Here is a 27819-nt window from a genome sequence, read left to right on the forward strand (position 1 = left end):
ATACACACACACACACACACACACACACACACACACACACACTTTTCATAGACAATCTGGTCTCTCTTTAACTTTATGGCTAAGCATGCAAACCACCGGATCGTTACCCAGGCTCGACGGTGAGAATAGTAAGCCCAAGAAACAGACGAGCAGCAGGAAGGGGGGGGGGGGGGGGGGGGTGACCAGCCGCTTGGATAACTTTTTAGTAAAAAGAATTTCCGGCTGAAAAAAAAAAGTAAACCCTGCTGCTTGCCCACAGCAGGGCTAAATGCTAAAAAAAAAAAAAAAAAAACTGCCTGGGACATGCAGTCAGGCGATAGGATTTGTACATCACTGATATAGTTTTGCTTTAAGTCAGCCTTGTTAACCCCTTCATAGAAACCACTAAGACTTGCACCATGTGGAGGCGTGGCCAAGATGGTGATCGGGTCAGACGTCTAGGAGCGGAGCTCTGAGCCAACGGAGGGGAATCTATCCTGTTTTTACATCCTGACCTGCCTGAATTCCCCAAAAAACTGCTACCGGTTTGTGTAAATGGTCCTGCCTTGGGGGAACAAGGGAGGCAACCTCAAATCGCAGCACAAGGGAGCCCAGGCCCGTCTCTCGGGTGCGGCCGCACACGTGGAGGGTACCTCTAACATGGCGACAGACTCCCGAGACTGATCCTGCCCTCATGGAAGAGGACAGATTCGCTGCTTTCATGCAGGTGATTAATGGTTGCCAAGCAGCACTCGCAAGTAAAATGTACACTTTACAAATTGAGATGGGCTTGATGAGGAAGGACAACGAGAAGCTCCGCTGTCGGGTGGACGAGGTGGAGACCCGCGTGGGGGACACTGAGGCCGTGGTGAGAGATCATACAGCCACCCTACACACAGTCCAGGTCCGCCTGAAGCATCTGGAAGCAAAATCGGAGAATGCGTGAACAGTAATCATTGCAACAACTTGCGGATCATCGGTCTCCCCGAGGGGACAGAGGGGCCAGACACACCTGCCTTTACAGAACGCCTCCTTCGATCCCTTTTCCCACAAGCGCCATTTTCCCCACACTTCGTCGTGGAGAGGGCGCATAGGATGCCTCCCACTTGCGGACCTTCCGGGCCGCTGATGCGCACATTTATATTTAAACTAATCGAGACCTTATACGCCACTAGGCCCGGAAAATGGAGAATATTCTCCATAAAGCAGCTCGCCTGATGTTTTTCCTGGATTTCTCTGTGGACACCTAGAAGAGGACGAAGTCATTTGATGTGGTCAAACAATCCCTCAGTTCCAGGAACATTAAATACAGCATGATGTTTCCAGCACGCTTGAGAGTAGCGGACGGTGAATCGGTCAGATTCTTCAACACTCCTGAGGATGCTGCACAATGGGTAAATACACTCCCGTGAGGGTGACCAGCAGACCCTGTGACTTTGTAGTTTGTATCGTGCCCAGCCCACATGAGTTTGTTCCTATGCTCCCAGTTTCTCTATGCCCAGGTCGGTTCGGAACCTTAACACCGGATGGTGGATTAAGGACTTCCTTAATGGTAGCCAAGGGGTGGCTAGCCTATAACCCATACACTCCTTCATATCACTGTGTGGACAATGACAATTTATGAATGGTCCCGCTGTCGTGTTCGGTCTAGGGAACATACAAATCGCTTATGCGGATATGTCTACACACATCAATGCTGTCTGACTGCCCACAGAGGTTTCCTTCGGGACAATGCAACGTCAATGATTTAACACGCTACATGACCAGTTTAAGTATTGTGCCCCTGGCTCAGCCAGGAGATCCATTAGTGCCTAGATGTGCTCCGTTGGCATCTCTGCTGCATCCCCCTATACACCAGGTACCCGGTGCTTATTGCCTACTTGATGCATGCTCACGACCCCAATTGGTCATTGACCATGTTTGTTCAGGGGATCTAGGTGCAGTCAAGTTCATATGACTGCACAGGGAGGGGGCGGGGGGTTGGGGTTTGTTTATTGCTATTTTTCTTTTATCTCATTGATTTTGAATTATTTTCTTAGTTACATGTTCATTCATGAAGGAATGTTTTACTTATGCATATCACGAGTGCTGCGGTTGCAGTTACATCTGTTGCTGAGTTGCTGGTGGGCGTTGGCCCCACAGAGGGTTGTCTACTGGGGTCCAGATGCGGGATCAGGGCCCTACCACATACTGTTCTGCCCTCCCCTATGGCCCCCCTGACGTTGATATCATGGAATGTCCGGGGGATGAATTCCAAAATTAAATGTGCCCTAATCTTTACATTTCTCAAAGATTACTCTATTATTCCTGATGTATGCATTTTCCAAGAAACTCACCTGGTGGGTGGCAGCGTCCTTAGCCTCAAAAACCATGGGTCGATAATTATTACCATGCCACTCATTCCAATCATTCAAGGGGGGTCAGTATCCTAATTCGTAAGTCCTTCCCATTTACGATCCTTGACCTGCATTTGGACCCTGAGGGTAAATATGTAGCACTTCATGCAAGTTTGGACAATCTGCCTATACTACTGGTGGGCCTGTATAATCCCCCTCCGGCCTCTTTAGATCTCCTGCAGAAGATAATGCAGATACTGGTGTTATATTTAACGACTGCAGTGGTTGTGGCTGGTGACTTCAATATGGTACCCTGCCCTAACGTGGACAGCTTGTCCTCCGACCCGTCCACAGAATCTCCACTCTCCCGATGGGCATCGACGTTAGGCCTAACGGATGTTTGGAGATTGAAGTACCTGGATGCTAGGAACAATACCTGCAGCTCAGCCTCCCATACAGCTATGTCCCGTATAGACCTTATATATGCCAGTAGCCCAATCCTTGACAAAGTGCAGGAAATTTCCATCCTCCCGAGAGGGATTTCCGATCATACACCCATTCTCCTGAAAATACACACTAGAGTAGCCCCAGGTGATCATTTATGGCACCTGTCCATATACTGGATTTCAGACGAGCGTGTTGAACCGGTGATAGAATCGGCCATTGTGGGATATTGGGCTCCTGACCCTGCGGGTTCAGAAACCTCGGATAGTTGGGAAGGTTTTAAATTTCACATCAGGCAGCAGTATAGGTCGGCCATAGGGACAGCAGGCTCGTCTTCCCTGGCCTCACTAGCTCAGGCTGAGGCGGATGCCCAGAGGCTGGAGCTGGACTATATTGGGGGAGGAGGGGAGAATAAGAGAAGGGACCTACTGGTGGCCATCAGGGAGGTACAGCTTATTAGACTTACGGCCGCAAATAAACAATTACTGTATCGATCAAAAAAGATATTCGAACAGGGGGAGAGATCATGCCGTATGTTGGCTTGGCTCTCTAGAGAACCCACAGATACTACCCATATTTCAAACCTAAGAAACGACTCGGGCAGGCTATTATCAGATCAAAATTACATAAATATGTGCTTTTCAGAATACTATAGAGACCTGTACTACTCCAGGGCTGACCATACACCTATGGAACTCCAGACTTTCCTCGATAGTGTACAATTCCCCACTCTGACGAGGCCCACACGCAGTTAGAAGCCCCTATTACTGTAGAGGAGGTGCAGAAGGCGATATCCCTTATGCAGGCTGGCAAGACCCCGGGAGACGACGGCCTCCTGGCCAAATTCATTAAGACCTATTGTGCCTCCTTAGCGTCCAGACTTAGGGGTACCCTCCTAGCGTTCTTCAAGGTGGAAGACCTGCCACTCTATGCTGAGAGCCATAATTGTGGTTCTCCTCAAACCAGGCAAAGACCCCGAACTCTGCTTGTCCTACAGGCCAATTTCACTATTAAACATGGGTGCAAAAATTTTAACTAAGGCATTGGCCTGTCGTCTCAATGCAGTGATGCTCTCTCTGATACATGGGGACCAGACAGGCTTTATGCCTGGAAAGGGCACAGATATAAATTTAAGGAGGCTCTTTACGGTGATTGATCGGGTGGCTGGGGGGGGTTGTGATAGCGTCATTAGATGCCGAAAAGGCCTTTGACTCGGTGGTGTGGGACTACCTATGGAACGTTCTCCACAGATTTGGGCTGGGTCCCAACTTCATATTATGGCTCAGGTTGATGTACTCAGACCCGAAGTCCAGGGTTAGAATGAATGGCATACTTTCTGTCCCATTCCCACTCCACCAAGGCACCAGACAGGGATGCCCCCCTCACCCTGGCCTTATTCACACTTGCCATTGAGCCCCTAGCCATTCTCATCCGCTCCTCAATGAAGATAGCGGGCATAGCTGTGCACCCCATTGTGGAGAAAGTGTCAATGTACACGGATGATGCTCTCCTTTACCTCAGAGATCCCTACCAGTCTCTATCGGCAGCCCTAGAACTAATTGATTTGTTTGGAAGATTATCGGGGATTAGAATCAACTGGAATAAGTCAGTTCTATTCCCCTTACACCAAGGTGGGCCTCTCCTAAACCTCCCGGCCCCTCTTCAGTGGGTAGAAAACTTCAAATACTTGGGGATCCAAATTCACAGAAACCTATTCAAATACCTAGACTCTAATGTATACCCGATTCTTCAAAAACTGGCGCAGAAAACTGCTGTCTGGAAAAATTTACCTCTTACTGCTATTGGTAGAGTAAACTTAATCAAAATGTCCTTTCTTCACAAATTTCTTTGTCTTTAGGAACACCCCCGTTAGCATTCCCAACTCCTTCTTCACTAAATTAGACCAAACAGTCATGTCCTTCTTCATATGGAGGGGATCGGTACCAAGGGTGGCTAGGTCCACGCTTCAACTAGGTTTAACTGAGGGCAGGCTTGCCCTCCCCAATTTAAAAAAAAATATTATTGGGCAGCAGTCCTTGTATCAGTGAGGTGGTGGTTCACACAAGACCAGTCTAATCCCTCGGTTAACCTGGAGGCTGCCATATTGGGTTCCTACTCAGAATTAAGCAATATAGTATATAGAGGGCCTCAATCTAGTGCACACTGCTCTATTCCCATGGTAACCACTGTGAGGGTATGGAAACAAGTTGCGAAACTATTTTGATGAGCCACAAACGTACTCTCCCCATATCCCCCTTTGGGGTAATCCGTTTTTGCCACACTTGAGGATGGTACCGGACCCACAGGTCTGGGCCCGATATGGGTTGAGAATGCTACGAGATGTCATGCCAGAGGGGCGTTTGCTCCCTTTCGGAAGACTGAAAGAAATATTTGAGCTTCCACCTTGGATGTACTTCCGATATTTACAACTAAGACACGCCCTCAGGGCACAGTTCCCCATCAATGTTAAACTTGAGCCACATCAGGTGGAGAGACTCCTTACCTCCTGCATTGTTGATAGGACACTGTCATCCATATATCTTCGACTTGCATGCATAGGCAGTCCCGGGGTAACTAGGGCCCTTTCGGCCTGGCAGCAAGACCTTCCATCACTGACTGAGGAGGACTGGTCTGAGGGATTACGACAGTTCATTCCACTCAGGATATCTGCCAGGGATAGATTCTTGCAACTTAAATTTCTTCATAGGGTACATTACACACCCCAAAGGCTTGCACTAATCTACAACACCTCTGATGTGTGTCCCAAGTGTGCAGGTAGCATTGGAAACTACATACACATGGTCCGGCTCTGCCCGCAGATACAGGAGTTTTGGAAAAGTCGCGGATGATATCACATCAATAACTGGAGTATCAGTAGGGTTAGATCCTCTTATTCTATTACTAGGTATCACGGATAACTTGCCCACCAGTATGCCAGGAAGACTATCCTGCTTCAGTGGAAATTGGCGGCCTCACCGCCGATATCCGCTTTGAGAGGACTAGTGAATGCAGCCCTCCCTCTATACAAATTAACCTACATGGGACGTAACTGCCGCAAAAAAATTACACAAAATATGGTCGGCTTGGGTGGAGGCTAGAGGTCTCACAATTTAGTAAGTATGAGAGTTCCTCTCCGGGTGTATACACACTTGCTTGGGTGTGGGGGGGGGGGGGGGGGTCTCTCCCCCTAGATCCTTTGTCTATGGCAGATAGAAGGATACTGTCTCTCTCCCCATTTCCCGCCTTCCCCTCCTGTGGTTCCCCCCAACCCCTCTTTTCCATGTTGGTTTGCCAATTGTTAGTATTACTTGGTTTGTTCGACTTTATAGAAGTCAGATCTCTAATGTACAACATAACAATGTGAACTAAATTCAATTGAAAAGACTCCGGACTGTAACATGCCTTAACACTTTTCTGTAAGAGACAACTTGGACCGCATATGGACAATCCTTCTCAACGCCTACAGTTTTTATGAGTCAACTTTTATTATACCCATGCTGTTTCATAGAACTAACTGTACATTGTGACACTTGTTATGTATCGCATGTACCTGGTTGAATATTTAATAAAGAATTCCTTCTGTTATAAAAATAAAAATATTTAACCATATAAAATGGTAAACTGACAATGAGTAAAGGGTCAAAATTGGTGATTTGTGTTAAACCCTTGGGTATGATGCTGTAATTGTATACGTGTTTCACGATCATATTTAGTAGTTTAAATAAGCTCGTTTATATACCTAGGCAATTCAAACTGCAGATACAATGACAATATGGATAAGCAAAGCCTAACTACAGCTTGTCAAAACAACCATTGGAATCAGAGATGTAACATGCACATCTTGACTTTTCCTGATTTTAATTTTTTTGTTATAATAAAAATATATATATATATATATATATATAATATATATATATATATTGTGTATGTGATCACACAACCTCTGTTCTCAGCTGCATAAAAGGTTTAGAGAGCCAGGTTGGAGACTGCAGGGGGGGGGGGGGGGGGGAGGAGTGTGTCAGCAGGAGGCAGAGAGCAATGCACTGATCTTCCCAGTGAAGAGCTGTGAAGGGGAGGTATGTCGGTACAAGTCTTGACCATTGGAGGACATGCGGGCTGTGCTTTTGGGAAGAATGTGCTTTTATGACTAGCATTGCCAGTTTAAAATGGGAAAGCAGAGGGACTGGCAGGATCACCAGATGTTTCACACAAAGGAAGAAATAGAAAGAACAGCATATTTTTTACACATGGTAACAACAAACCCATATTTATTTTGTACATGGTACAACAAACCCATATCAGGAATATGAAATGTGGGGTATCATTTATTAATAACTTAATAGCTATTGGGGTGTGTGGTAGAGGACAAAATACCTTTTTAACAGGAAAAGTTAAGATTTTTATATTCCACTGTTTTTAACTCTGTTTATTGATCTTTTTGACTTGTGGTTTTCACTGAAAGTAACCTCGGTGTATTTCTACTTTTTACATGGGACGGTTGTAAGAATGAGTTTGCTTTAGGTGTAAAAAACTCTGTTGCAATTTTCTATGATGCTAAATGAAAAATTATATTTTGATATATAGTTGAATTTTTTTTTAGCAACCCATCTTATGTTTTTGTTATAGGATTTCAGACATTGCATTTGGTTTTAGCCTTGCGATGCCTGCCCCTTGCCAATTTACTGCATTACATAGACAGTGGAGCTTTGCCATTGACAGAGGCATTCGTTGTTAAACTTCTCAAAGGTAAGCTGGCCTTTAAGTTCTGCATTAAGTTAAAAAAAAAAAAACCTGTAATCTGCCAACAATCCCCCCCCCCCCCCCCACTCAGCTTCCTCTAAAATAATACGTGCCTGAGTCTGATCTCGATGAAGCACTGTGCAAGAGAACAGCAGTGCTGCGCTCTCTACCTTCTCATGGTTGCAGCAGTGGGAGCTATTGGCTCTTGCTGCTGTCAATGTAATCCTGTGAGCAAGGAGCAGGGAGGTGGGGCTGAGCCACACTGTGTGCCATATTGAGTGAGCCTGCACGAGTGCCCCAAAATAAGCTGTTTGTAATGGGGGCACTCGATAGGGAGAAGTATCCAGAGTGCTGGCTGTGGAACCTCCAGAAGGAGGCGGTTTGGGTCGGCTGTGTGCATAACCATTGCATAAAGCAGGTAAGCTCTGAGGAAAGGGGTCTGTTCTCTAAAATGCGTAAGCTTTTCCACTGAGTGGCATTAGACAAGACCCATCTCACCTGCAAAAGCTGTTTACCTGTTAAGCATGATTTCATTCCCATTTTGCGAGTATAACGTTGTGTTTTTTTTTATGTTTTTTGTAGTAATCCACTAGGCATTTGCTCCCTCTTCTGTATGTTTTTACATAAAGCAAGTATGTACAAAGTGTATCTAAAAAGTTTGGTGAATGGTCTGATATTTCAACGGCAACATGGCCTAGGTGCACGCGCACATGGTCAGAAACACTTCAAGAAGTGCCACCTAGTATACGGTACACGTGACCATCAGGGTAAACTCAATACGGACTGTCTAACATAGTCCATGTGAAAAGTAGGGTCACAGTGCAGTGGAGGAATGAGTGAACATAAAGTTCTGCTATAAATTGGGGAAACCAGCGACTGAGAGGCATAAAACGGCTGCTGTACGGGACAGCAGCCGTGAGCAGAAAATGTGTTTGACTGATCTAAATGCTTTCACGATGGGAAGGAAATGATCGAGGGTTTGCCACGTTCTGGTCGGTCGTCAACAAGAGCAGAACCCCATGGAATGTATGTGAGCTGCTCAGGCTGCTAGGAAGTGTAGTCCTGTGCTGGCTGGGAAGAAGCCCGCCCACAATCCAGGCCCCACCAGCCCATGTCCCAACGAGTTTCACTCCTCCACTTTTAATGCAGAGTGAAACACATTGGGGCGTGGCATGGCGGGGGTCCAGGCTGATTGCCACTTGTCTACACAAAGCAGGTCTTGTTCTCATGTGCGGCTCCCAGGATCTTCTGATTTTATCAAACAGAACCCCAGACGTGATCGAGCTAGTGCGACAAATACTGCCACGAGATGGGCAACTCACTCTACAATTGATGGAGGAATTGGGCATTAACAAGGACATGGTGCAGATTTGGGTAAGCGAAAAATCTTTTCCTGGTTTATGCCGCACAATCTGACAGACCAACAGAAAGCAGAAGGGGTGGAAACCTCTGGAGATTCATTACCATCTGTGACCAGGATCTATCCTTTCTGTGAACCATTGTCACAGGGGATGAAACCTGGTGCTACCAGTTTGATCTGGAATCCAAGCAGTAATGGATGGTATTGCGTATACTGTCTTCCCCATGACCCAAAAAGAGTCACCTACAAAAGTCCAAGTCAAGGGTCAAGACAATGTCGATCTCCTACTTTGACAACTATGGCATGATCCATAAGGAATTTGTTCTTGTGGGTCAAACCATGAGCGCTGCATCCTACGAGGACGTTTTGAAATGATTGCTATGATGCATCTGCCATATTCGACCAGCGCTGCACAGGACTGGACAGTGAATGTTGCTGCACAATAAAGCACCTGCGCACTGTACGATCCTGTGTGCAAATTTGCTCCGGAGCCACATCGTAGATATGTGAACCGGCTCCATAGGGTCAGTCACATTCTCCTGCTATTGTGAATTGGATGCAGAGATCCCGTATACAATTCGCAATAGTGTGAACCCAGCCTAAAGATTGTGTAGCAAACTTTAAATGAGCTTCAACATGTCTTTTCTTCAACAATGGACTCTTGCGTGTTGAGCATGCATTCAGGCCAATGGCGGTTGGGTGCATTACTTAAGAAATCTTGTGGGGAGCACCTAGTCATGGCCAGCTTATGGTGAAATTATGTTCTTTCCACTTGGATTATGGCCTCAACAGTGCTCACTGGAACATTCAGAATTTTTGAAATCTTTCTTTAACCAATGCCATCAGTATGTTTTGCAACAATAAGGTCGCAAAGGTATTGAGAGATTTCTTTGCTTTTATCCATCATGAGATGTTTCGACACCTTGGTAATGAGATGCCTTTTTATAGGCCATCAGTTGACTTAACCAGCTGATATTAATTTCTCTTTCGTTCATTGATGGACACAGCTCCATTAATCTTGACCATAGGGTTATTATGCCACCTTCAGGAGAGGACTAGGCAGAATACATGTGAAAAACGGAACTGTACAGTTCCACCCAGGGGGCGGTCCCTCTAGCTATAACCCCTCAGCCTGCTTCCTGCAGCCCAGTTTTTTTTCTGCCTAGTGAATGAGAAGGACCTAGGCTCCCTGCCGGGACCATCAGTCCTGGGGATTTTTTTCTGGATTTTGCCTAAGATATTGATCCTTTGATCTTCGATCAACAGCCGGCTGGGTGACCGGCTGGATAATATAGATCCTTGTAGTCTCCCCAGCCTGGCCATCGAGCATGTGCAGAACCTAGCTACGCGCTGGGTCGGCCACGACATGCCCCTCAGGCTCCAGGGGCGGCCGGTGAGCTATGCTTTGGGGCACATATATGATCGGACTACGGATGTCTTTGTCAGTGTGACGTGGCCAGCAGCCACCCCGTAATGTTTGGGTGTGGGTCTGTGATGGGATGCCAGCTCGTCCGGATGATAAGTACACTTCTTCTCCCTGCCTCGGCAGGACAGAGAAGCTGGGCATTCCCTGGGAAGTCTATTAGGGGTCCCTCTTTTCTTTCTTCTCTCCCTGTATTCCCTCCCCCCCCCCTTGTGGGACATGCTGCATGACTGGGCTGTAGTGCGGTGTATGTACCTGGGCCAGGGGTCCTCCAGGGGGACTCTGATCCTTGACTGGGGGCTGCACTGGCTATCTGTGTCCATGTGTTGTCATCCATCTCTCTGCTGGTGTCTGTGGGCTCTGCATGTGCTGCCGCCATAGCGATGTCCGCCACCATTTTCTGTATAGTCTCTGTGTACAGCATGACCGTCATCTTTTTCTCGGAGCTCGTGGCCATTTTCCCTGTGTCTTTTACTATACTAGGATGGCAGGCAAGCCATTTTCTTGTAGCCTCGTGCAGTTTTCTCCCCAGCGCTGGCTCCTGTGCCTCAGAACAGTGCGGTTTTTGTTCCTGGACACTTGTGAGCTGACACATCGATCGGCGACGGCATGGCGCAGCACTTGGTCGGGGTGGTGAGTCCTGCAGTGGGGCCCCTCAGTCCGCTAGCAACTAGGAGGGTGGGATTGAGCACCTTGTCCTAAGTCCCCAAGGGTGGCAGACAGGGTGGGTCAGCATGGTGTCAGAAGCTGGTGTTTATTCCCCAGATTTCCCAGCAATTGCAACTGGCTCGCCTGCAGTGCCTTTGGATGCCTTGTCGGCAGTCCTTGAAGGTTCGTTGCCAGGGTGGAGGCAGTGTGCGGGCGCAAGAGGGGTAAAAATGGCCCCTGCCCCTCCCATACTCCAGGGAGAGCTCTGATTCAGACTCGGGCCCAGCGGTGACTGGCGGACCCTTTTCTGATGTGTCAGAGGACGCTGACCAGGACCGATCGAACAGTGAGGATGATTCCGGGTCCACGCAGGAAAAAGCGCTAGTTGGAGCACTTATCAACGCTGTGCGTGATACCCTGAAAATACAGGATGCAGTAGGATCCTCTGCTGAGGTGGCAGTCCCCTTTGGGTCCCGTAAGCCAGCCCGTACACCTAAGTGTTTCTGTATCTGATTTATTTTGATAAGTTCATATACAAGGAATATGTGGGGAAGCCCGAAACGGACCTTTTTGGTTCCAAAAAGAATGGTGGTGCAGTACCCCTTTGAAGAGAGCCTCCTTAAAACATGGTCGGCTCCCCTGGTCGTGGACCCCCCAGTATCCAGGTTAAACAAAGTAACCACAATCTCGGTAGAAGGGGCTCCTGCATTTAAGGACCCTACCAACGGCAGGGCCGAGGCAGTGGCCCGGTTCATGTTTACGGTAGTGGGGTCAGCTCTACGACCGGTACTGGCCACGGCATTAGTGTTGCAGAGCCTTACTGAGTGGGCAAAACTATTGCACTATGAATTTGAGAAGCGGCAGTCTCCTCCCGTCTCCATAGAGCTAGCAGACCAGTTGGTGCACGGCCTTAAATATGTCTGTGATGCGGCCCTGGATACACTTCCCATGCTCTCCAGAGCATCGGTATCAGCAGTGGTGCTGCGGCGCCTGATCTGGCTGAAATGCTGGTCTTCGGACCAGGCATCTAAAAAAAAAGCCCTGACGGATTTGCCCGCCATTGGTGAGCGGCTATTTGGAGCCTTGCGGGATGACATTAAGAATGTCACAGGTGGGAAAAGCACATTGCTCCCACAGTCCAGGAAGAGTAAGGTGCCACACCACAGGTAAGGGCCCTCCCTTTTCCGCTCAAGAGGCTTTTTCGTCTGCCCGAGACTTCAGGTAAGCATTCCCTGTCCGACAGGGCGACTGCTGAGGGACAAAAGCATCCCTGGCCTCGCAAGCCTGCGAGCAAAAGTATTACAGCATGAAGGTTTGCCCCTGCCCAACACACGTGCAGGGGGTCTCCTTCGGGAGTTTGCAGCTCGATGGGCCTCTCGGCTGTCCGACCAATGGGTCTGCGAACTGATTTAATCGGGCTACAAGATAGTTACTATCTTAAAGCCACCAAACAGATTTTTTCCCTCCAGCATACCGTTACTCCCGGCTCGCCGGGAGGCCCTGTTTGGGGCAGTAAGGGACCTGCTCAATCACGGGGTGATAGTGCCTGTCACAAAACCGGAAAGGTTTCAGGGATTTTACTCCTAATCTGTTTGTAGTCTCCAAAAAGGAAGGGGTACATCCAATCCGGGACCTAAAAGCTCTCAATTACTTTGTGAAGGTACAAAGGTTCAGAATGGAATCAGTTTGCTCTGTAGTCGCTGCACTCCATCAGGGCCACTCTCTGGCGCCTTTGGACATCCAGGATGCATACTTGCACATACCCATATGCCTCAGGCATCAGAGGTTTCTGTGGTTTGCAGTGGGGGAAGAGCACTAACAGTTTGTGGCTCTCCCCTTTGGCCTGGCTTCAGCACCCCGAGTCTTTACCAAAGTGTTGGCTACAATTTTGGCATTGTTTGCGACAACGTGGGATCACAATGGTGGGTTACCTGGACGATCTCCTCCTGAGAGCAGCTTCTGCCTCAGAATTAAGGGAGGATGTGGCGATCACCTTGCAAACTCTGCAGGAGTTTGGGTGGGTGTTGATCCTCAAAAAGTCAGTTCTAGTGCCCACTCAGCACCTGGAGTACCTAGGCTTACTGCTGGACTCCGTGGAAGCGAGAGTGTTTCTCCCTTCAAACAAACTGCAGACACTCAGAGCGACGGTGAAGCTGTTGAACCTCAGGTGGTCGTCGCTGCGTTTGTGCATGCGAGTTCTGGGCCTCATGGTAGCCTCCTTCGAGGCGGTACCGTATGCCCAATTTCACACCAGAGTCTTGCAGAGGGAGGTATTGTCCAAATGGAACAAATCTCCATTATCCCTGGATCGGCAGATTCGGGTGACCCAGTTAGTCAAGGACTCTCTTCTCTGGTGGCTGAGGTCTCCAGCCTTTTGGTCTGGGAAATTGTTCCTGCCTCTTCATTGGAAGATGATCACAATGGACGCCAGCCTGACCGGCTGGTGTGGAGTGCTTGGGGTACAGTCGACCCAGGGCCTCTGGTCAAGGAGGAATCCCAGTTGCCGATCAATGTGCTCGAGCTATCAGGCTATGTCTCTCCGCGTGGTCAATGAGGCTACGAGGGCGTCCGATCAGGATCCAGTCAGACAAAGCCACAGCGGTGGAATGTCAACCTTCAAGGAGGAACAAGGAGCTTGCATCCTGCGGTGGGCAGAGCGACAAGTAACAGCCCGGTCTAAGTCGCCAGATGCTGGACCCAGGAGAGTGGTCATTGCATCTGGAGGTGTTCAGGCTTCTTTGCCTGCAATAGGGCACACCAGATGTGGATCTTCTGGCCTCTCTGCTCAATCAAAAGGTGCAGAGGTTCATGTCAAGGACAAGAGATCCTTGGGCGGACGTGTCTGACGTGTTGGTAGCTCCATGGGGGCAGTACCGGCTGATTTACGCCTTCCCTCCGCTCAAACTGTTGCCTTGTCTGCTTCAGAGTGGAAGCCGAGGGGATTCCAGTGATACTGATCGCTCCAGATTGGCCCCAGTGTCCCTGGTACACCAACCTAGTATGCCTGGTGCCGGATGCTCCATGGCGCTTGCCGATAAGAGAAGACCTATCGCAAGGTCAGATAATCCATCCTGCTTTACAGTCAATGGTTTTAACGGCATGGCTGTTGAAAGCCAGGTGCTAAGGAACCGAGGTCTCTCAGACTCGGTAATCTCCACTATGCTGAGAGCACGAAAATCTTCCTCTCGGAAGATATACCATTGTACGTGGAAGGTTTATATCTCCATGTGGGAGGAGATGGGGTGGCGTCTGCACACCTATTCCGTTTCCAGGATCCTGCTGTTCTTACAGCGAGGAGTGAATCAGAAACTTGCCTAAAGCACCATCAAGGGACAGATATCAGCCTTGGCTGTTTTTTTCCAACAACCCCTGGCGTCTCACTCATTGGTAAGCACCTTTTGTGCAAGGGGTTTGGCATGTACTCCCTCCGGTGCAACCGCCTCTACCTCCATGGGATCTGAACCTGGTGCTATCGGTGCTTCAGAAACCGCCATTTGTGAACATCAGGGAAATTCCCTTGTTAAATCTTTCTCAGAAAGTGGTCTTTCTAGTGGCTGTTGCATCTGCCAGGAGGGTTTCTGAGTTGGCGGCTTTGTCTTCCAGGTCGCCCTATCTGGTTATCCGCAAGGATAAAGTGGTGTTGTCTGCAACCTTCTTTTCTTCTGAAGGTGGTTTCGGCCTTCCATCTCAATTAGGACATACCATCTCTGTGTCCTAAGCCGACACATCCTAAGGAGGTAGCCCTTCATTCCGTGGACGTGGTCCGGGCATTCAGGGTATATCTATCTGCTACGGCTCCTTTCCGGAAGTCAGATTCTCTGTTTGTTTCAGTTACTGGTCCGAGAAAAGGGCTGGTGATCTCTTCGACCACCATCTCGCAGTGGATCAGACAGATTGTGGTCCAGGCTTACACCTTGAAGGGGCAGGTTCCCCCCTCTTGTCACGGGCCATTCCACCGGACAATTGGGACCTCTTGGGCTTTCCAACATAGTGTCTGTGTCTCAGGTGTGTAAGGCGGCGACTTGGTCGTCCCCTTTCACAAAGTTGATGTAAGCGCATCTTCTGATGCTGGCTTTGGCCGCAAAGTTTTGCAGGCAGCCGTGTTATGGTTGCAATTTACACTTTCTTCCTGTTAAGAGAAGTTACAATTTGGTTGTCAATGCATTCTGGTGCATATGTTGGCCGCAAGTTCTGAATTGGTCGGTTTAGATGGTGGCTCCTCTGTTTGGGAGCACCTCTGGTTGTGGGTGACGTTATGTTTGCCGTTTCCGCCCCTCGTTATGACACTGCTTGGGGATGTCCCTACGGTCAACATTAATGGAGGTGTGTCCATCAATGAATGAAAGAGAAAATAGGATTTTTGTACTCGCCGTAAAATCCTTTTCTCTGAAGTTCATTGACGGACACAGCAACCACCCCTCCTATAGTTTTCGTTATACTGCTTGTTGACGTACTGAGCTGCAGGAAGCAGGCTGAGGGGTTATAGCCAGAGGGACCGCCCCCTGGGTGGATCTGTACAGTTCTGATGTTTTTCACATGTATTACATGTTCTGACTAGTCCTCTCCTGAAGGTGATGTAATAACCCTATGGTCAAGATTAATGGAGCTGTGTCGGTCAATGAACTTCAGAGAAAAGGATTTTATGGCAAGTACAAAAATCCTGTTTTTTCTTTTCTTACATCAGGGGACACAGAGCCATAGTAATAACTATGTGGGTTATATCGGACCATCAGGTGCTGGACACTGGTATGCCCCTTAAGGCGTGAACTTCCCTCATATAACCCCTCCCACTACTGGGAGTCCTCAGTTTTTTCGCCAGTGTCTAAGGTGTTGGGCATGTGTAAGGATGTGTTGTACTGAGCTCCATGGGCAGTAATCGTTTGAGAGCCAGCCATCTTGACCGGATCCGTTCTGATGTCTCCATAATGGACTAAAGGAATGGTACCCGGGCCTTGTCATCCGAAGACGCGAGGCTTTGCTTTCGAATGCTTTAAGAACTGGGCCCTGGGATCCAGTACTTTTTGGTAGTAAGGCCAATAAAAGTTTACTGGCTGGATCTTCTCAAAGGTCCAGGAGGTTCCTGAAGGTTTCCTTTTAAGGTCTCGGAGCCTACCGTGAAGGGCAAAGATTGGTTTTTTTTATCTCTGATAAAACCCTACAGCGAGATAAGGTAGGGGAGATTTTCTCAGCTTGGCAGTCAGATTACAGGACCGTCCTGACAGGATTCAGTCTGACAGAGCCACGGCGGTGGCTTACATAAATCACCAGGGGAGGCACGAGAAGTTGTGCAGCCCAAAAAAGAGGTGAATAATGTTCTAGCTTTGGCAGAACACAACACTTCTTGCCTATAGGCAATTTTAATATTTCAGGTGCACTACTTGGTACACCAACAATTATTTCCGGGAGAATGATCTCTTCACCCTGACATCTTCCTAGTAATATGTCAGATGGGTTACTCCGGACATGGACCTATTCATGTCCAGATTCATTAATAAGGTCGACAACTTTGTCAAGCAAGGGGTCCACTAGCTGGTGGAAATGACACATTAGTCTTCCCAGTGGGATCAGTTTTCACTGATCTATGCATTTTCTCTAGCTCTGCTACTTCCAAGCCTTCTCCACAGGATTAAGCAGGAACAGAAGGAGGTGATTCTGGTGGCCCCAGCCGAGTCCCAGAAGATCTTAATTTATCAAGATCATAAAGATGGCAGTAGGAGTTCTTTGGACTCTGCCATTATAGCCAGACCTTCTGGAACAAGGTCCGGTATTTTATCCTACTTTACGGACAAGGAGTTTAACAGGTTTGACTGTTGAATCCCACTCTATAAAAAATCGTGGGTGATCTCCTTCAATATTGTCTACGTTGACTAAGCCCAGGAAGCTGGCTTCCAGAATCACTTACTATAGAATCTGGAAGGCATAGGTTTCTTGGTATGGATCCAGGGGTTGGCATCCTAGGAAGTATGTCAATTCAGGATTCCTGATTCCTGCATATGGGATCTGAAATGAAGCTGGCCTTGACTTTTTTTCGAGCCAGATCCAGGCCGTGTCAATGTCTTTTCCTATGGCCTCTTGCTTCCCACTCTTGGTGCATAGCTTATTCAGGGGGGGTAACATGGTTTATTCTCCCAATCAGGGCACCTCTAAATCCTTAGGATTTAAGATTGGTCTTATCGGCTTTGTTAAATCAGCCATTTGAACCTTATGAGAAATTCTCTTGGTTCTTTGACAAAGATAATCTTTTTTGCTTGCCATTTCTTCTGCTAGAATAGTATCAGAACTAACTGCTCTACCCGTCTTGTAAGAGCCATATTTCATCATGCATAAGAATGAGGTGGTTTTATGTCCTCATCCTGAATTCTTACCAAAAGTGGTAACAGGTTTTCATTTAAACCAAGATATTATTCTTCCTTCTTTCTCCCCAGAAGCCTTAATCTGGGGAAGAGAAAGCACCACAGTCTCTGATGTAGTAAGAGCGATCAGAATCTATTTAAAGGCGACCGCTCAGGTTTGCAAAACACAGGTTTTGTTTGTACTGCCAGAGGGTCCAAGATATGGACAGGCAACGTCAAGATCCACTATTTTTCCAAATGGATTTGTTAAGTGATTGATCGAGCTTCAGCTTAAAGAAGAACATTCTTCCTTCTCAGATTAAGAGCACACTCATCCAGGGCGATTAGTGCCTCTTGGGTGGTGGGTGCATCATCAGGCCTCTATGGCTCAGATCTGTAAGACTGCAGCTTGGTCTTCGGTTCATACGTTTATCCAATTTTATCAAATCAATATTAAAGGTCATAAGGATATTGCATTTGGGCACAGCATACACTGCAGGCTGCAGTATGAGTCCTCTGGCCTCCTGTTTTCTTGATTCTGTCTCCCCCTTCAGTTGCCATTGCTATGGGACATCCCACATAGTTATTGCTATGGCTCTGTGTCCCCTGATGTAAGAAAAGGAAATAGGATTTTTATATCCGCTTACCTGTAAAATCCTTTTCTTTGGTGTACATCAGGGGACACAGAGGTCCCTCCCTTCTTCTTATACACTTTGATTGCTTGGCTCCAAAACTGAGGACTCCCAGTAGTGGGAGGGGGAAGTTCACGCCTTAAGGGGCGTGCCAGTGTCCAGCACCTGATGGTCCGATATAACCCACGTAGTTATTACTATAGCTCTGTGTCCCCTGATGTACATCAAAGAAAAGGATTTTACAGGTAAGCTGTTATAAAAATCCTATTTTTTCACTGATAAGGGACAGGATTGCTTTCAAATTACTGATAGATTTCAGGTGGTGTCTTGGCTTTCCATGTCTTTTTGCACCTCCCTTTTCCTCGTGTTCAATAATGTTTCCCTGTGACATTTCCATTTCCACATAACTTTATTTGTTTTGGTTTCTTTGTATGATTGGATTGCATGGGTTGTTACTGACATGTGGTGAAAAGTTAATGTCAATATATTTACCTAGAAAAATGGTGATGTGTTCAATACTTATTTTACTGTGCATGTGTATGTATTTTTACAGAACTGGATGACGGTGAAGAAAATGAAAAACTCAAATATAGCATAATAATACGTCTTCCAGAAGTGAGTATTTACCCCCTCCCCCCCAAAAAAAGTGCTTTGAAATGCAGCGTACAAGAATCACCTTCTTAACCACTTCAGCCCTGGAAAAATTTACCTCCTTCCTGACCAGAGCACTTTTTGCTATTCAGCACTGCGTGGCTTTAACTTTTTAAATAAAAAGCAATATTTTTTGCTATAATACATATCCCCGCAAAAAATGTAAAAAAACTAATTTTTTCCTCAGTTTAGGCCGATATGTATTCTTCTACATATTTTTAGAAACAAAATGAGGGATTTTTTTTGGCATAGTTCTAGGGAGTGATTCTAACTGAGGGGGATGGGCTACCTAGGACATCAATCACTGCTCCCGACGACAGGAAGCAGTATATCTCTGTCATGACACAAGGCAGAGCGGGGAAATGCCTTGTTTCTCCCGTTATAGCTCTCCACACCGCAATCGCGGGCCGCTGGCCAACATCGACTTCCTGCGCGAAAGGCGGCAAATTTAAAGGGACGTACTTGTACGCCCATTTGCCTGCCTGTGCCATTCTGCCAACTTATGTGTGTGAGATGCTCAGCAAAAGGTTAAATTGAAATTTTCCCCTTAGTTCTAATGCATATTGGCAACCATTTATTCAAATTTAATGATAAATGCCTCCTTGTAAAAGTTTTGAAAATGGGAAACCTGCAACACCAGAAGCACTTTTCTGCTTCACAATTGTGTTAGACTGGGAAAAGAGTAGTGTTATGCCCATGAAAAAATTCCCATTTGATGTGACAAACCACGGCACTAACTTGCACATTGGTGGTGATGAAAAAGCACCAGGGATGTGGTATTGACATTATGGCCACAAAGTATTGGATCTGGGTGATACTGGATATCATCCAAACCAAAAGTTATGTGGCAGCCACAGACTACAGAGCAACTTACAGGCAGGATCCACAAAGGCAAAGAAAGGCGAGAGCAGCTAATCGTCCTACTAAAATGAATTTGGGTGGCTTCTCAAGCAACAAGGCTTCAATTAAGCTTGCCATCCTACATATCAATGTAGATGACATACCCGCTATTTGTAAAATGATTCATACATATCCTATACACGGCTAAACTAAACATTATGCATGAATGGAATTCTTCTACTCCTCCAGGATTTGCGCCTGTGCTTAGAGTTGTGAATCACCAATGCATACAAGAAAAAAATGCAATCATGGAATAAATGGCTTGCTCATTCTTGCTGTACTGTATGACCCAACATTGCTGTTTAATATAGCACTTGCCTTTTGAGTTTATCTGTAAAATAACCCAGGTAGCTGATCCTGAAACATAAACCACATTTTTCTGATTCCTCCTCTTATTCTGTTAATCTGTTAATCACTCTTCCTGGTGTTAGGTATAAAAGTGAAAATAGCAGAGGGTGCAGTCTCAGTGTAGTAAGTATAGTGCATTTATTTGGTTACACTTAAATGTACTATACTTCTTTTTTTTTTTTCTTCAGATCGCTCTCTCTCCTGGAGTTGCTGCACAGCGTTTTTGGAGAACAGCAAGAATTCACCCTAGAGTTCCCATTTAGGACTTGTTTTTCCTGCTGAACTCACATTTTATTTATTTGATTATTTATATATATATATATATATATATATATATATATATATATATATATATATTGTGGCAGCACGCAGGTAAAGTCTCCTGGTTGTATCCAGGATGGGAAATATGTGTGCCCTAGATTCAGGCTTTATGCAGACTTTTACAATTAGAGGGGAAGTTAATGAGCCCAGCTGAAATAAGTGGGCTCATTAAGACCTCTACAAAAAACCCCAGCATGCTTAGGGAGATGCTCCATCCTGGAACCAGTTTTGTGTTTGTATAGACTGGGGAGTGTGATACCTGTTCTGTGCGGTGAGTTAACGCATGTGTGGCAAACCTCTACAACAGAGACAGGGACTGGTGCAGCACAAGGCTGCATTCAGTTGTTAGACAGGGAGTCTAAGTGTGTAATTAGAGGTCAAGCTGACCAGGATTTATTTTCATGTTTTATTTTGGTTCGGCTGTTATGTTTCACTGCATGTAGCATAAATAAACTGCATCTTTTGTTTTTTTGCACCTACAACGCTGTCTGCTGTGCCTAATTTTGTGTTGTGAACCTATCCAGGGGGTCACACACACCCGCTGCCGAGCTAACCCCCTCACAGTTGGTGGAGAATTTTGGCAGTTTTTTTTTTTTTTTTTAAGGCCAGCATGGAAGAGATACTGAGACAGCTGGCTCTAGCAAATGCAAATCAGCAGCAAACAAATGCAGGTTTACAAAAGAGCCTTGCAGCCCACCAGCAGACAAATGCAACTTTGCAGCAGAGTCTGGAAGCTCAGCGGAAAGCTCACCTGCAGAGTCTGGAAGCTCAGCAACAAGCCCAGCAGCGATCTGAAGCCCGCTTCATAGACCTGTTACAGAAGCAAGAGCAGAGTTTTCAACAGCAAATAGAGACATTAATACAGCAACGTCCGCAGACCAATGAGGCAAGTGGTTACACTAATACCGCATCCTTTGGTGTGAGCCGTTTACTGACAAAAATGACTGGAGAGGATGATCCGGAGGTGTTTTTGACCACATTTGAAAGGACTGCTGAAAGGGAAAAGTGGCCTAAGGAGCAGTGGGCTGGACTGGTGGCCCCTCTGTTAACTGGGGAATCGCAGAAAGCTTATTATGACCTAGAGCCTGACCAAGCAAAAGAATATGTGGTGCTAAAAACAGAAATATTGGCACGGCTGGGTGTCACCCTGGCCGTCCGGGCTCAGCGTGTGCATAATTGGACTTTTCAGGTTGGAAAACCCCCCAGGTCTCAAATGTATGATCTCATTCACCTGAGCAGGAAGTGGCTGCAGCCAGAGATTTTGACCGCACCAAACATTGTGGAACGTGTTGTTATGGATCGTTTCCTGAGAGCTCTTCCTACTGCCATCCAAAAATGGGTAAGCCATGGAGATCCAGAAAATGCAAATAAACTTGTGGATCTGGTTGAGAGGTACTTGGCTACAGAGAACCTGACCACCTCTTCCAGGGACTCACGGACTTTCCACCCTAAGACCAGATCATCCCCAGTGGCGGGTAAGATGACTCCAAGGGGTGAGGGTGGAGAGAGTGAGAGGGTGGGAGTTCTATCTAAGGTCTGGCGGGAGCAGCCCAGGAAGCCCATGCTGCAAGAGGCAGCGAAAAAGATTATTTGCTACCGCTGCCGCCAAGAGGGACATATTGCAGCCAATTTCCCAGTTGTGGATGAGCCTATGCAATATGACTTTATAAGGGAGAGACGTCAGTCGCTGTTTGCGACAGTTGCATGCACTGCCATTCGGGGACCTGAGAAACATTTATGTAAAATGTGTATTAATGGTAGAAATGTTGATGTGTTGCTGGATTCAGGTAGCCTGGTAACATTGATAAAAGCTGAATTAGTTACTACAGAGGTCTCTGGGAAGAACAAGGTGGCTGTTATTTGTGTGCATGGGGACACCCGAGAGTATCCTGTAACTTCAGTGTTTTTTGAGACCCCCAAAGGTAACCTCTCTCATCAGGTGGGGTTAGTGTCTCACTTACCACATGATGCTATTGTGGGAAGGGATTTTCCAAAATTCTGGGAACTCTGGGATTGTCCTGAGCCCCCCACTGGTGCCCCTATAAACCAGGAAGATGACCAGAATTCCTCTGGGAGTGGTGAGGACTCTCCTGAATTTCCCTTGTCGGTATTGGCGGGGGAAACTCGAGAAACTGGGGAGGAGCCAACATCCTCAGATGAAAACATGCCGTCTGTGGAGTTTTCGGATCTTGAGGTTCACAGGGAAAATTTTGCCACAGAACAGTTAAAAGACCCTACCCTAATAAAGGCACGGGAAAATGTGGTGAAAATAGATGGCGAGTTAGTGAACCCAGATAAGACTTGCACTTATCCTTACTTCACTATGGAAAGGGACCTGCTGTATCGAGTGGCTCAAAGGGCAGAAGAAACCATTGAGCAACTTGTAGTGCCCAAAACTTACAGGAAGTTGGTGTTAGAATTGGCCCATGGGCACATTCTGGGAGGTCATCTGGGGACCGAGAAAACCAGAGAGAGGGTACTGCAGAGATTCTATTGGCCTGGGGTCATGAAGGAAACAGAAAATTATTGTTCCTCCTGCCCTGTGTGTCAGAAGTCGGCACCTATGCCACATTTCCGTAATCCGCTGGTACCTCTTCCTATCATTGAGGTCCCCTTTGAGAGGATCGCAATAGATTTGGTAGGTCCGATAATGAAGTCTGCTAGGGGGCATCAGTACATTTTGGTTATATTGGACTATGCCACCCGTTATCCGGAAGCAATTCCTCTTCGAAATACCTTGGCCAAAACCATAGCCAAAGAGCTATCTCTTGTTTTCAGCCGCGTGGGTATTTGTAAGGAACTGCTTACGGACCAAGGTACACCCTTTATGTCCAGGGTTATGAAAGAACTATGCAAGTTGTACAAAGTGACACAATTGCGTACATCTGTGTATCACCCCCAAACAGATGGGTTGGTTGAAAGATTCAACAAAACCCTAAAACAAATGTTAAAGAAGGTGGTGGATAGAGATGGAAAGAATTGGGACTGTCTAATACCCTATCTGATGTTTGCCATTAGGGAGGTACCCCAATCCTCTACGGGTTTCTCACCATTCGAGTTGCTCTATGGGAGACACCCAAGAGGGCTGCTGGATATCGCCAAGGAAACTTGGGAAAATGAGAGTTCTCCTCACAGGAGCGTGATTGAGCATGTCGCCCTGATGCAAGATAGAATTGCACAGGTAATGCCAATCGTAAAGGAACATTTGACCCAAGCGCAGTTAGCACAGCAGAGAGTGTACAACCGTGGGGCCAAGACCTGTACTTTTTCCCCGGGGGATAGGGTCTTGGTGCTAGTCCCTACGGTTGAAAGCAAATTTCTGGCCAAATGGCAAGGTCCATACGAAGTAATTGAAAAAATTAGTGAGGTGAACTACAGGGTTAGACAGCCAGGAAGGCGAAAGCCAGAGCAGATCTATCACGTCAATCTGCTGAAAGCCTGGAGGGATAGGGAATCCCTAGTCGCAGAGACTTTGTCACAAGCACAGCCTGATTGCTTAGTTCCTGAGGTTGGAATAGCAGACACCTTATCGAAACCCCAACAACAGGAGGTTAAAGAGTTTGTACTTCGTAACAAAGAGATTTTCTCTGAGCTTCCGGGACAAACATCTGGCGTAGAGCATGACATTATCACCCCGCCAGGAGAAAGGGTAAAACTAAAACCTTATAGAATACCAGAGGCCCGACGGGAGGCAATACGTGGGGAGGTTCAAAGGATGCTGGAATTGGGTGTGATAGGAGTCCCAGAGTGACTGGTCCAGTCCTATCGTACTAGTGCCCAAACCTGATGGGAGCTGGCGGTTTTGTAACGATTTTCGACAATTAAATAAAGTTACAAAATTTGACACCTACCCCATGCCGTGTATAGATGAGTTGATTGACCGGCTGGGAACAGCCCGATATATGACAACTCTTGATCTCACCAAAGGGTATTGGCAAATTCCCCTGGCCGAGTCGGCCAAGGAGAAAACTGCGTTTGTAACCCCAGATGGGGCATTCCAATATAAGAGAATGCCGTTTGGGTTACAGAATGCACCGGCAACATTCCAGCGGAAAATGGATAAGATTCTGAGGCCCCATCAGAAATATGCTGCAGCTTACCTGGATGATGTGATTATCCATAGCACAGACTGGGTCTCACATTTGCCAAAAGTACAAGCAATCCTAGACTCTATCCGGGAAGCTGGGTTTACGGCCAATCCAAAGAAGTGTACCATTGGACAGGAGGAGGTCAAATATCTTGGGTACACTATTGGGAGGGGGGTGATAAAACCCCAAGTCAATAAAGTCGAGGCCATACAGAGTTGGCCACGTCCCAACAGCAAGAAACAGGTACGAGCCTTTCTGGGAATCGCTGGCTATTATCGACGATTCATTCCCCATTTTGCTTCTCAGGCTGTGCCCCTCACCAACCTGACAAAAGGGAAAGAGTCTGTTATGGTTAAATGGTCCCCAGAGGCTGAAGAAGCATTTCAGTCCTTAAAAACAGCCTTATGTAGCCAGCTAGTGTTGTACTCACCAGACTTCTCTAAGGACTTTGTTGTACAAACTGATGCATCAGACGTTGGGTTAGGAGCAGTGTTATCCCAGGTCTGGAACGAGGAAGAGCACCCAGTCATTTACCTCAGCAGGAAGTTGAAGTCCCATGAGGTAAATTACGCCACGATTGAGAAGGAATGTTTAGCAGTGAAGTGGGCTCTAGATTCCCGTCGGTACTATCTGCTAGGTAGGCACTTTGACCTGGTGACTGATCACGTTCCTTTAAAGTGGATGGCTCAGAACAAGGAGACCAATAGGAGGGTAAATAGGTGGTTCCTGGCCCTACAAGAATTTAACTTTACAGTTAAGCATCGCCCTGGTGTTAAAATGGGGAATGTGGATGCTTTGTCTCGGATACATGCGTGTCTGACTGCTTGTGTTACAACCCCAAGGTTGAAACAAGAGGGGAGGGTATGTGGCAGCACGCAGGTGAAGTCACCTGGTTGTATCCAGGATGGGAAATATGTGTGCCCTAGATTCAGGCTTTATGCAGACTTTTACAATTAGAGGGGAAGAGTTAATGAGCCCAGCTGAAGTAAGTGGGCTCATTAAGACCTCTACAAAAAACCCCAGCATGCTTAGGGAGATGCTCCATCCTGGAACCAGTTTTGTGTTTGTATAGACTGGGGAGTGCGATACCTGTTCTGTGCGGTGAGTTAACGCCTGTGTGGCAAACCTCTACAACAGAGACAGGGACTGGTGCAGCATAAGGCTGCACTCAGTTGTTAGACAGGGAGTCTAAGTGTGTAATTAGAGGTCAAGCTGACCAGGATTTATTTTCATGTTTTATTTTGGTTTGGCTGTTATATGTTTCACTGCATGTAGCATAAATAAACTGCATCTTTTGTTTTTTTCCACCTACAATGCTGTCTGCTGTGCCTAATTTTGTGTTGTGAACCTATCCAGGGGGTCACACACACCCGCTGCCGAGCTAACCCCCTCACAATAAATATATATATATACGTGTGTGTGTGTGTGTGTGTATATGTGTGTATGTATGTATATATATATATATATATATATATATATATATATATATATATATATATATATATATATATATATATATATATATAATTATAATCAGTATCTCGCAAACATTTTTGTAACTTTTTTTGATATACCTTTTCATGTGACAACACTGAAGAAATTACACTTTGCTACAATGTAAAATAGTGAGTGTACAGCTTGTATAACAGTGTAAATTTGCTGTCCCCTCAAAATAAATCAACACACAGCCATTAATGTCTAAACCTCTGGCAACAAAACATTTGACCTGTTTCACAACGGTGACATGTGACTCATTTAGTGTTACAAGGTCTCAGGTGTGAATGGGGAGTGGGTGTGTTAAATTTGAAGTTTTTAAAGTTCAACATGGCAGCTCATGGCAAAGAACTCTGAGGATCTAAAAAAAAAATTGTTACTCTACATAAAGATGGCCTAGGCCAGTGATGGCGAACCTTGGCACCCCAGATATTTTGGAACTACATTTCCCATGATGCTTATGCACTCTGCAGTGTAATGGAGCATCATGGGAAATGTAGTTTCAAAACATCAGGAGTGCCAAGGTTCGCCATCACTGGCCTAGGCTATAAGAATATTGCCACCAAGACCCTGAAATTGAGCTGCAGCATAGTGGCCACGACCATACAGCGGTTTAACAGGACAGGTTCCATTCAGAACAGGCCTCGCCATGGTTGACCAGAGGTCTCTCCCTTCTATAAGAAGAAGATAGGAGGGACATCTGTGTCACCTGATGTACATCAAAGAAAGGATTTTACAGGTAAGCTGTTATAAAAATCCTATCCAGAGATTGTCTTTGTCGGGTGGGGCTTGCCCACCACATCTGGCAGTCACTGCCCATCAGCTGCTAGTCAGTGCCCATCAAAGTGCCAATCAATGCCCTTCAGTAACACCTGTCAGTGCCCTTCACAAATGCCAATCAGTGCCCATCCGTAATGACTGTTAGTGCTGCCTCATGAGGGCCGCCTCATCAGTGCCCGTCAGTGAAGGAGAAAACAACATTTTATAACAAAAATAAAAACTTTTTTTTTTAAGTTTAGCAAAAAAATAAAAACCCCAGTGGTGATCAATTGCTACCAAAAGAAAGCTCTATTTGTGGGAAGAAAATTTATAAAAATTTAGTTTGTGTACAGTGTTGCATGACCGCGCAATTGTCATTCAAATTGTGATAGCGCTGAAAGCTAAAAATTGTCCTGGGCAGGAAGGAGAAAGTGCCCTGTATTGAAGTGGTTAAGCGATTGTAAATAACCAGTAAAGTGCTACATTGTGGTGTAGGAATATCTACCTAGTATGTTGTATAGGTCTACTTTGGCTGCTTGTTCTAAAATGAAATAGAAATTGCGATTTACACATCTGCATTTATAACCCAGTTAAGGTAGTGATCCACATACGATTTCATCGTAAAGCGACTTTTTAAATGATCTTCTGTGCATTGTTGGCAAACTGTTATGATCTAACAGTGGATATGCTCAAATGTCTATGATCTAATTATTTAGCAGAATATAATTATTTTAACTTTTTTTCCTTTCTTATGACTTAAAATAATGTATTAACACCAATCTCTATAACTATAAAGTATTAGCTGAACGATTTAGGGCATATAAGGGCATAGGAGGTTTTACTGCAAGCGGTATATTAAGTCCAGTCATCTCTGTAAAAGGTCAGAAGATTGTTCATTTTCCCTGATTGGATGCCAGAATAAAATTAATGTTGGGGACGGGAAGACTCCAGGATTTCCTTTTTTATCATTATTACCTGTAGGGAAATCTATGTCAAAGGTGTTGAGTGTACTCTCAACCACAGGATGTAACTGAGAAAATTCCATATTGTGACACTGTTTATCTGATTTCCAGAACATTTCTGAAAAGGTCCATCGTTTGTGGGATCATGCTATCAGCAATAACTTTATTGCAATGAAGTATGTGAGAAAATTGCTCTTCAGGCTTAATAATAAAGAGGTAAATTGCAAAACCGTTGTGTGTGTATATTGTACCATTTTCTGCAAGTGATTAGTTTTGAAAGCTCTTTAAAAAAGACATTTCTTTATCGTACATCGCAGGACACAGAGCTACAGTAATTATTTTATGGGTTATATGGCACCTTCAGGTGATGGACACTGGCACACCCTAGACAGGAAGACATCT

The 27819-nt window shown here is 46.1% G+C and overlaps 1 protein-coding gene across 2 annotated transcripts in view; it reads left to right on the forward strand.

Annotated features, from left to right (window-relative positions):
- GSAP (gamma-secretase activating protein) overlaps window positions 1-27819 on the forward strand; it is a 199833-nt gene that overhangs the window by 162990 nt on the left and 9024 nt on the right. For both annotated transcript variants that reach the window (XM_077471205.1, XM_077471204.1), the window contains 3 exons: window positions 7386-7505; window positions 18448-18509; window positions 27529-27633. In XM_077471205.1, the coding sequence (XP_077327331.1) occupies window positions 7386-7505; window positions 18448-18509; window positions 27529-27633 (287 nt within the window). The remainder of the gene's footprint in view (window positions 1-7385; window positions 7506-18447; window positions 18510-27528; window positions 27634-27819) is intronic.

Source organism: Lithobates pipiens, unplaced genomic scaffold, assembly GCF_037356315.1.
Source record: "Lithobates pipiens isolate NorthernLeopardFrog02 unplaced genomic scaffold, aLitPip1_a1.2 Scaffold_8, whole genome shotgun sequence".
In the NCBI taxonomy this organism is placed as follows: Eukaryota; Metazoa; Chordata; class Amphibia; order Anura; family Ranidae; genus Lithobates; species Lithobates pipiens.